Source organism: Exophiala xenobiotica (assembly GCF_000835505.1).
Source record: "Exophiala xenobiotica strain CBS 118157 unplaced genomic scaffold supercont1.1, whole genome shotgun sequence".
Classification (NCBI taxonomy): Eukaryota; Fungi; Ascomycota; class Eurotiomycetes; order Chaetothyriales; family Herpotrichiellaceae; genus Exophiala; species Exophiala xenobiotica.
In genome coordinates, this window is record NW_013562494.1 from 3,948,942 (window position 1) to 3,958,320 (window position 9,379).

Consider the following 9,379-nt stretch of genomic DNA (forward strand, 5'->3'; position numbering starts at 1 on the left):
GAGCGATCAATGGGTCTCCAGCATCGGCGTATCATTCGACGTACGCACAGTAGTACTCCGTACCAGGAGAATGATACCCCTGTTCGAACCTGTTGACGGCCCCAATGTCTATGACGACGGAGATTGTGGTCTCCCCAACATTTAATCTCCGTGATGTCCGTTTTTAGGCCCAAGCAGTACTACTACAGGACATGCCAGGAAAGAAAGATAAGTACCTGCGTGACCATTGTACAAGAACCGTTGTGTTGGAAGAGTACAAGACAGCTTAAAATCCGTCCAATCCTACCTACCACAGTACAACCGTTCGCGGAGCCAGGCACAAGACTCTGCCCCCTGAGCATTGAGTGAAAGGGAGAGAGACAAGCATCAATACTACCACCTATATAGCAAATCTCTACTCTCGGCTGGAAACCAAAAGGCCCTTACCCATACCCTGCTGGACGGCTTACAACGATATCAAATACTAGTATCAACCATGGCACCCAACAACAAAAAGTACAGGACCAAACTCGCCAACGCCTCGGTCCTGGTGATCGGCGGCACATCCGGAATCGGCTACGGCGTCGCAGAAGCCCTGATCGAGAACGACGTGGCGAACCTGTACATCTCGTCATCGCGACAGAGCCGAATCGACGACGCCGTCTCGCGCCTCAAAAATACATACGCAGACGCTACCGCCACAACGAACATCGTCGGCCTACCCGCCGTGGACCTCGCCGACGAAGCGAGCCTGGAATCCAACATCAAGGCCCTCTTCGAGGCCATCCCGTCGGGCACGGAACTAAACCACATCGTCTTTACGGCGGGCGACTCCTTGGGCATCAAGCCGCTCGACGACGTCGACATGGCGTTTTTCAAGCAGTGCGGCATGGTCCGGTTTTTCGCGCCCTTCTTCGTCGCCAAGTACGGCAGTCACCGTCTCACCCCAGGTGTTGGCAGCAGCATCACGCTCACGACGGGCGGGGTCAGCGAGAAACCCATGCCCAACTGGACCGCCATCGCGCCCTGGATGACGGGCCTGCACGGCATGTGTCGCGGCCTGGCGCTCGAGTTGAAGCCCATACGCGTGAACCTGGTCAGTCCCGGCGCCGTCGCGACGGAGTTGTGGGACGCGAGTTTCACGGACCCCGAAGCCAAACAGGCTGCCTTCGACAGGTTTGGGAAGAAGATGGCCACGGGCGCCGTCGGGCGTGTCGAGGACGTCGCGGAAACGTACCTTTATGCTATGAAGGATAAGAATGTCACGGGCACGGTGCTTCGGTCCGATGGTGGGTCGTTCTTGTTGTGAAAAGTGAAGTGGTCAGCGGGTGGCCTTGTGCGTGAAGGAGCCCATTAAGAAGGACGGATGGTGGTACATGGTAGAAGATGGCCTTTTGAGGAAAATAGGTGCCAGAAAATGAGAAAAATCTCCAGGCTTTTCTTTGCTAGAAACAAACCATCAATGGCTTTCTAGCTCCGTTTCATTGCAATTCGGGTCGTGGTCAAACTGCGAGCCATTCTCGGTCTCAAAGCTACCACTTACAAGCCATGAAAATCTATATTCGACTGTCGTCATTCACGTCCGAGCAACCACCCAAGACCTGCGGTTCTGTCGGCCTTCCATTTTTGTGCCTGCTTAATCCAGCTGAACACGCTCCAGAAGACATGCGGCGTCCCGGGGTAGACGTTCGTTCTGGTCTGAACACCAAGATTCTCGAGAATGTCGGCGTAGATCAAGCCATCATCACGTAGCATATCCATGCCGCAGATGGAGAAATACGCCTTTGGCGCAACGTCCGCGTGCTTCGACAAAGGCGTCGTGTTGAGAGCCGCGTACAGTGGCGACGTCTGGTCGGCCTTGTAGGCTTTGTCGAACAAAACTTTCGTGTCGGCGTCGAGGATCGGGGCCTTTAAGCATCGCCCGTCGGTGCGCGACCGGTATCGCGCCTTGTACTCGGCCGGGACGCTGTCAGGATTCATGAACGATGGAGCGTCAAAGTAGAGCCCGGTGATTTTCGGCGTGGTTGTCGAGGCCTTGGCCTGCAAGGCAATGAGGCTGGCCAAGCGGGCGCCTTGACTCACGCCGCCGACAACAAGGCCCGCTGACACATCCGCCGAGACGGAGTCTGCGTTGGTCGAGATGTGCTCGAATGCATCCCAGGCGTCGTGCACGCCGGCTGGCCATGGATGCTCGGGAGCGAGACGGTACTGGGGGCTGACGACCACGCAATTGTGTGCGACGGCGAGGTCACGGGCCAAATTGGCGACGGAGTATGGATTGCCCATACAGCCACCGCCGCCGTGAAAGTAGATCACTAGCGGTTTGGGCCCAGGAGCAGGGCTTGCTTGGTGGAAGACATGCAGGCTGAGTTCGGTGCCATCGCGTGTTGTGAATTTTCGGGAGGACTCTGCGACTTCAGGAATTGCTGGCGCGGGAGGAAATAGAGCCTCAAGAGAGCGAAGTTGCTGGATTCCCGCCTCGACTGACGAGAGGTCGAGTTTGGGGATGGGTAGCTTGCCAGATTTGAGGACCTGCGAAATCATCAGCTCAAGAATAACCGAGCGGGAAGGAGAAGGCAGTCTCTCGTAGAGCGTGAATATCAATCAATTTTGGAATTCTCACAGCATCAATTTCCGGGTCAATGATTGCTAGAGCGTCCAGCTCTTCTGGACTTCGTGGAGCCATGATTGACTAGTTGCAACCTGCTGCAGTGAACAGCCTCTCTGAGCGTGTCTCAGTCAGGCATGACCATACGAGACGCAAGGAGCCTCTTTATAGGATGATCTGACCCTGCTCTGCATCGGGAAAGAAAATGTGAATATCCGCGCGACGAGGTTCTCGGATAGGCAGCATCGAGGGCTGCCGGCCGGATCAGCCAGACTTCCAGCGGGTCGACGGACGACCGGTTGGTCCGAGAAGTAAAGACGAAGTCTCCCAGTCAAGCCTGGGTAGGGGGTGTGGCACTGTATTACTCCGTACTGTAGCGGAGTGGGCAATGGCACGGAAAGACTTTCATCCGCCTGTCAGCCAGCACTGGTACTCACCGATAAGCGAAGCAGAAGCAGGAGATCTTCATCCGCAGTGCACGGAGGGCTCAGAAATTGATGAGATGATGGCGATATACACAGTAACAATCCGAACAAGACTACCTGGCAAGCGACGCAGGAGTACGCGAAGTAGCCGTCATCAGCCGCTACCGATGCGAGACATCCGCTTAGGTTACAGTACCACGAGTACTTCATCTACACTCTATGGTAGTATTGAAGATCATAGCTCCACCCCTCAACCTCAGTGACTGACCATAATGTCCCTCCACGTCCTTCTTGCACCCTCTATCCTTGTCTTCACTTGAGCGAATACCAAGACTAGAAATGGTAAGACACCTACGTGCCTCTCTGACTACAAACCTGGTGACTGGTCCTAGGCTGTCTTTTATTTGAACGGGAGCAGCCAACTTCAGGACCGGAGCTCTGCTGCGGGAATCAATCAGTGCTCCTAACCGCCCTCAAAGTCCTTGAGCAAGATCCATCTGGTGAAGGGTTCTCACACCTGGATATGGATGGGGTTTTCAGGAATTTTGGCAAGGACGGCAAGGTCTGGAGCTACCGAACATTGAATCCCGAGGAGATCAAGGAGATGGTCAACCTGTTTCCGGCAGACATGCGAAGTCTCTTCGAGGAAAAACTGGAGGGCGTTGATGGACGGAACGTCAAGGACATAGCACAACTGCTCCATCCTGATGCAGACATCATGCCACCACTCTCCGAGTCGGAAGGATTGGAACACCAGCTGGCAACTTCAGCATCGCAAAAGAACAGCGCAAGTTGAAGAGCATCTAACAGGCCGGGCATCGATTGGAGGTATCCGGTAGCAAGAGGCCATTCCCTGCCAGCATCGGTAGCGCAGGGCTATCGCCTCCTATATCCGAACTGGAGGCGAAATAAGAGGCGTCGAAGATATATTGAGAAGCGTTAGAATCCCCATGTATGAGGAACTGTCCGCACCTGTCATCTTTACCTTTGAGCATTGTTGTGATATCGAGGGCCGGATCTGAATATTGGAGCCCTACAATTCGAGATGTGCACCCTACTCCTCGATCGTGAAGCGTACTAGGGGACTGCAGCAGAAATTAGATCATTGCGGCGTGGGTACCTGGTAAGTTAGAGCGTGAGTCGAAGGGTGAAAAGAAGGTGAGTCGCGAGTACTGTAGGTGGTTTTAAAAGCGGCGCCGTGATGGACTCATGGTGAGCGTCGGCGGCGTCGCATGAGCTAAGCCTAGTTAGAACCATTGCTTGAGCCGCCAAGCGACGCTCCTGATGCTGCCATTGGCCTCCACAAAGATCCTGGCACGTCCACCGTAAGGTAAGTGATATCAGTCTGTTCATACTCCTGGACTCCCTCTCCTCTCGATATCTCGTTGTCTTGGAATACATTATCTATCTCCGCTCTTGCTTTCCCCAACTGGCTAGACCTGTGCTCCAGGGTTTCGAAAGAGGCTTCCAAAAAATGTCCAACCATCGCGACGACATCAACGCCATCCTCGACACGCACACCGAGCTTGACCCATCCCAGCGCGAGATATCCCACCCCCCACAATCATACACATACTACCATGCGGGACCATTATTCACACTTGCCGAACTGCACACCAACACTTTATTATCACAAGCCATCCAGAGAAAGTCACGGGGGAAATTCATCCCCATATTGCCACAGGACTTGGAGCAACGCGACCTAAACCCCCAGTCGATCAGAGACGAAGATCTGCGCGCCTTGTTGGCTTGTGACCTGGCAATGTTCACGTACGACGGGGCCGAGCTGGACGCCGGTACGGTGGTGGAGTATATGGTGTCCAAGATGGCCGACATCCCTGCCGTGATTCTGAGGTCGGATTTTCGGGGAGCTGGAGACCAAGGCGGAAAAGGTGACTCGTGGAACTTGATGAGCTCTTGTTGGCCTAGGACTGTCGGTATCTCTGTCGACGCCATGTTGGAGTACAAGTCCGCTCTTTCGAGAAGCATGGGCCAAGGGAACGGCACGACTGATCCAGGTGAAAATATGGTTGAAGAAATTGCACAGAGAGTCATCGACGGCTTTGAGCGAGTCTTGAAGGAGCCCCCAAGGTTGCCCAAGGAGCTCAGGGAGAGCGTGTATCATTGGCTTGCACTTATGCCTGGTTTCAAAAATGGCGGTGATCGCAACAATGCTGCATTACTCGCCAAGTTGTGTAGCGACAAGCAGGCAAAAGGACTACTATGAAGCGGGACTTTGAAATCGACTCAGAAAAATGTGGTTGTGGCTGCCTTCATGCTCTTCTCGACCAGTTACAATGTGAGTGTTGAACAAAACTCCGTGTGTGGACTATGCTGACGATCCGTCTGCAGATGGCAGCGCCTCAATTCTTACTTCCTCGGGGCCGAGCTTCCCAATTCCGCTCTTCGCGAGAAGACGCAAACATTGGGGGCTGCATGGAACGTCGTGTGGGTCTTTGTGACCAATTTCACCATCCCGTATATGATCGACGATATCCACTTTGCAGTCGGATGGGTGTTTGGTAGCGTTTCGGTCGTGGCAGTGATATTCACTTTCTTCTTCCTCCCAGAGACGAAGGTGAGTTTGACGTCCCACGATATCCTATTGAAGGCAAGCTGACGCATCCTTCTCTTTGCAGGGTCGTGCACTCGAGGAGATTGACGCCATTTTTGCGATCCCATTTAACCCCTTCCGCAAAACCCCATTCATTTCACCAACGCAGAGCTACGTGTTGGCCAACTCGAAGGGGACAAACAGGTGGAGATGACTGGTACGGACAACATTGAATATGCCAGCCCAAAGTAGACTGGGAGACTTCATGTCGAAAGACAGTGTGAAAAAAAGTGATATATTTGTAGCAATATTTTCCATGCATCATCTTTGCCCTGGACCTCAGCTGTAGAGAGAGATATCTCACTTGGCCGACTTGTAAGCAGGTCTTCCTGCCGTGTGACCTTGTGCCTTCCGGGAAAGCTCAACGAAGGACAACCGCCTTCAATTACTCCTTCCTCAGCCTCCCGGAAACTGCAGAACTTCGAAATCAGTGATCACTGCATGAGAACGGTCAAATAAACAGATCAATTATATTCACCTCCACCTGAAAAGGGTACTTACGCTGGTACTTTTGGTTTATGTTCTTTCCACTTTATGATATTCTTCAATCACGATACTCCACCAGCACCACCACTGTACCTCGAGCACTCCCGAGCAGGACGAAATGTCTATACCGAGCTTACCCGTTGAAATCCTATACATGGTCGTCCATCAGATAATAAACGATCTCTATCCTGATGCGGATCGGGGCACCGGTCATCGACGGTAAGTACCCATCTGTTTTCGCAACCCTTGCCCCGACTCACAGGAACGTAGACTAGTCTACTCAACCCTCCGCAATCTGCGAGACATTACGCCGTTCTGACACGCGCAGCTGCTCGCTCGATGGACCTGATGTTCAAAGCACTTCTCCAATGTTTATGTCTTGTACAACCACGACTGGAATCCATATATTTCAATGGCGACTTTAAGGAAACTTTCACCAGAGATTGGGTCGAGTCGTGGTGGGACAATCTCAGACTGGATTATCTTACAGCGCTGTACTTTGACGGCATACCTTTCAACAACGAAGGTTACATTGAGGCGGAGGACCGCCAGGAACGTATTGAAAATGCTCAGACTGCACTTGCTGCTTGGCTGGAAAAGTCGCACAGTACCCTACAGTCTCTTGAATTGGACCGAACTCAGGGAGAGCACGAGCGGATGACATGGCGGTCTATCTCGAGACTTGAATTTCCTGAGCTTCGATGGCTTGAGCTGACAGGTATCTCGATTTCGCCGGCCCTGCTAGCAGGAGACCTGAAGTGCCTTCCTCGACTACAGGAGGTTCTCCTGGAGGACTGTTACACCGAAGGAGGTAGTAGCGCATGGAAGGTATTTTTCGACACCATCCGAGAACATTCAAACAAGGTACGACTCGTCCCCAAAGACATTGATCCAGTCGACGACCACTTCCAGGAGGACATGATGTGGAGTTTCGCCTCTGATGGAATGGGACCTCGTAAGGATCAGACTCAGAATCCACTTTCCGCTGCCTTGGATAAAGAACTCGCTCTCTATCTTTCAGATCAGGGTCGTTGGACCCAAAGCATGGAGGACTTCTTTGCAGACTTCTGAGACTCGGAGGATTACGCTACTGTCCGGCTGCGGTCCAAACCAGCGGGACTACTGCTAGCACTGTTGAGCGATTGAGGGGATACCGCCGTGCGACAAGTGTGTGGAAGTAGCTACGAGAGGCGTCTGGTAGGAGCATACCCAGCACACGCTTGTTCAAAGGATAGGGGCTTGTGAGATGGAGGACAGTATTGATAAGATTGCTGAGGCTGTGCAAACACGGCAAACACGGCAAACATCTTGACGGATCTTCAAAGTGACCAGATGAACTTCATTTGATGACTGTACAATAATACCACTGTGGCAACCATACAATGTAGTCTTCATCCTATTATTGCCTTTGGAGGCAATTCACAACGCATAATGCATTTCTCTATCGCCACAGGCGTGGTTCTTCTGCTCCAAATCCTCTTCGTCGGCTGCGACCAGCCCCAAACACCACTGCGCAGTGGCGCCGCGTCGCAATATAAACCGCACCGTATCGCCATCATTGGTTCTGGACCTGGCGGATCTTCTGCTTCGTATCACCTCAAGAAGTTCGCGCAGTCGTCCTCCCTTGAAATTCCCCTTGACATAACCGTCTTCGACCCGAATCCCTACATCGGTGGCCGCACAACGACGGTCAATGCTCTGGACGATCCCCGCTACCCTACCGAACTCGGTGCCAGCATCTTCGTGAAGATAAACCACATCCTCTACAATGCCACGCGGGACTTTGAGCTCAGTCCGTCGTTGAAAATCTTCGAATCAGCGCCTGATGCAAAGTACGAGCTAGGAATATGGGATGGCACCCAATTCGTCTTCAAAACGGCCGCGGAAGACGACGACACCAGCTCCTGGCGCGGCTGGTGGGACATTGCGAAACTACTCTGGAAGTACGGTCTGAGTCCGATCCGCACGCAGCGGGCGACCAGAGCAGCTATCGGCTCGTTCCTCAAGTTTTACGACGAATTTTTCCCATTCACCTCCCTGCAGGATGCGGTGGACAGCACGGGATTGGATGCATACACGGGCCTGACTGGGAGGGAGGTCCTGAAGAACGCTGGCGTGAGCGGGACGTTCGGCCGCGAGATCATCCAGGCGAGTACGCGGGTGAACTATGCGAGCAACCTCGCTGGCATCCATGGGCTCGAAACGCTCGTGTGCATGGCTATTGAAGGCGCGATGGCCGTCGATGGTGGGAATTGGCGGATCTTCGAGCGCATGGTTAAGGAGTCGGCGGCGCGGGTGTTTTTGAACACGAGCGTGACGGACGTGAGCAGGTCGGATACCGCTGATACCGCTGCCTCTGCCGCAAGATATCATCTACGCACGACGGATCAAGACCTCAATGAATACCTGACTGGGGACAGGGACGATGGCATCCGCATGCGGGGAGACGGAGACGGTGATCTTGACCTAGTAGGCGAATATGGCCACGGATATGACACGGTCATCGTCGCGGCGCCGTTGCAGTTCGCCCATGTATCCTTCAGCCCTGCGCTGGTCAATCCGCCCGAGAAGATACCCTACGTGTCGCTGTACGTCACGCTGTTGACCTCGCCGCACCGTTTGGCGCCCAGTTTCTTCGGGCTGGACAGCCAAGACGACGTGCCTTCTTCCGTGATCACGACATTACCAAAAGATCTGGACGATCAGCTCGGTTCGCGTCATGGCGTCGACGGCGTCGGACCGGCCGGGTTCTGGTCTGTAAGTACGTTACGCGTTTTGCGACCTGATTCGGATGGCACGTTTTCTGTCTCTTGCGACAAATCGAACACATCCTCCGCGGCCACCGAGGAGTACGAGGCGACAGGGGAACCGGAAGGACAAGCGCAGACGCAGACGCAGTATTTGTACAAGATCTTCTCTCCCGCGCCGTTGACGCCGACGTTCTTGTCTAGTCTGCTTGGCTTCGACTATGAGTATACTCCGACTTCAAGAGGTGGTGATGGTGGTGGTGGTGGTGGTGACGACGACAACGAGCGATTAAGCCAGCTCCCGAAAAAGGATATAACATGGCTCCATGAGAAAATGTGGCATAGTTATCCCTACGGACTGCGCAGGACGACGTTTGACAATTTCACACTGTCGATGCCCATGCCCGCGTTCGGAGGAGGAGGAGCAGAAGAAGAAGAAGAAGAAGAAGAAGAAGAAGAAGAAGAAGAAGAAGAAGAAGAAGAAGAAGAAGAAGAAGAAGAAGAAGAAGAAGAAGAAGAA

The 9,379-nt window shown here is 53.4% G+C and overlaps 5 protein-coding genes across 5 annotated transcripts in view; 4 read left to right on the plus strand and 1 right to left on the minus strand.

The window, feature by feature from the left end:
- The first annotated feature begins 144 nt into the window (after positions 1 to 144).
- PV05_01547 (uncharacterized protein) lies at positions 145 to 1,437 on the plus strand. Its single transcript, XM_013466556.1, has one exon. It carries the CDS (start codon positions 476 to 478, stop codon positions 1,286 to 1,288), a length of 813 nt encoding a protein of 270 aa, XP_013322010.1. The 5' UTR covers positions 145 to 475; the 3' UTR covers positions 1,289 to 1,437.
- A 12-nt stretch (positions 1,438 to 1,449) lies between these two features.
- PV05_01548 (uncharacterized protein) lies at positions 1,450 to 2,885 on the minus strand. Its single transcript, XM_013466557.1, has 2 exons — positions 2,603 to 2,885; positions 1,450 to 2,511 (listed from the first exon to the last, which is right to left on the minus strand). Exons 1-2 carry the CDS (start codon positions 2,663 to 2,665, stop codon positions 1,552 to 1,554), a joined length of 1,023 nt encoding a protein of 340 aa, XP_013322011.1. The 5' UTR covers positions 2,666 to 2,885; the 3' UTR covers positions 1,450 to 1,551.
- Positions 2,886 to 4,486: 1,601 nt separating this feature from the next.
- On the plus strand, positions 4,487 to 5,780 carry PV05_01549 (uncharacterized protein; the record flags this gene model as incomplete). Its single annotated transcript, XM_013466558.1, has 4 exons — positions 4,487 to 5,207; positions 5,305 to 5,311; positions 5,365 to 5,590; positions 5,652 to 5,780. The coding sequence occupies 4 exons, from the start codon at positions 4,487 to 4,489 to the stop codon at positions 5,778 to 5,780; spliced, it is 1,083 nt and encodes a 360-aa protein (XP_013322012.1).
- A 450-nt stretch (positions 5,781 to 6,230) lies between these two features.
- PV05_01550 (uncharacterized protein) lies at positions 6,231 to 7,183 on the plus strand (the record flags this gene model as incomplete). The annotated part of the gene is made up of 2 exons (XM_013466559.1): positions 6,231 to 6,331; positions 6,388 to 7,183. The coding sequence occupies 2 exons, from the start codon at positions 6,231 to 6,233 to the stop codon at positions 7,181 to 7,183; spliced, it is 897 nt and encodes a 298-aa protein (XP_013322013.1).
- A 360-nt stretch (positions 7,184 to 7,543) lies between these two features.
- The window catches only part of PV05_01551 (uncharacterized protein), a gene marked incomplete at both ends in the record, with an annotated part of 2,476 nt that continues 640 nt past the window's right edge, over positions 7,544 to 9,379 (plus strand). The window contains one exon of the mRNA XM_013466560.1: positions 7,544 to 8,869. Coding sequence (XP_013322014.1) covers positions 7,544 to 8,869 — 1,326 coding nt within the window. The remainder of the gene's footprint in view (positions 8,870 to 9,379) is intronic.

Coding starts and splice junctions, on each gene's coding strand:
- PV05_01547 (XM_013466556.1), top strand. CDS start 476: ATGGCACCCAACAACAAAAAGTACAGGACCAAACTCGCCAACGCCTCG.
- PV05_01548 (XM_013466557.1), bottom strand. CDS start 2,665: ATGGCTCCACGAAGTCCAGAAGAGCTGGACGCTCTAGCAATCATTGAC. Junction 2,512..2,602: donor TTGACCCGGAAATTGATGCT/GTGAGAATTCCA, acceptor ATGATTTCGCAG/GTCCTCAAATCTGGCAAGCT.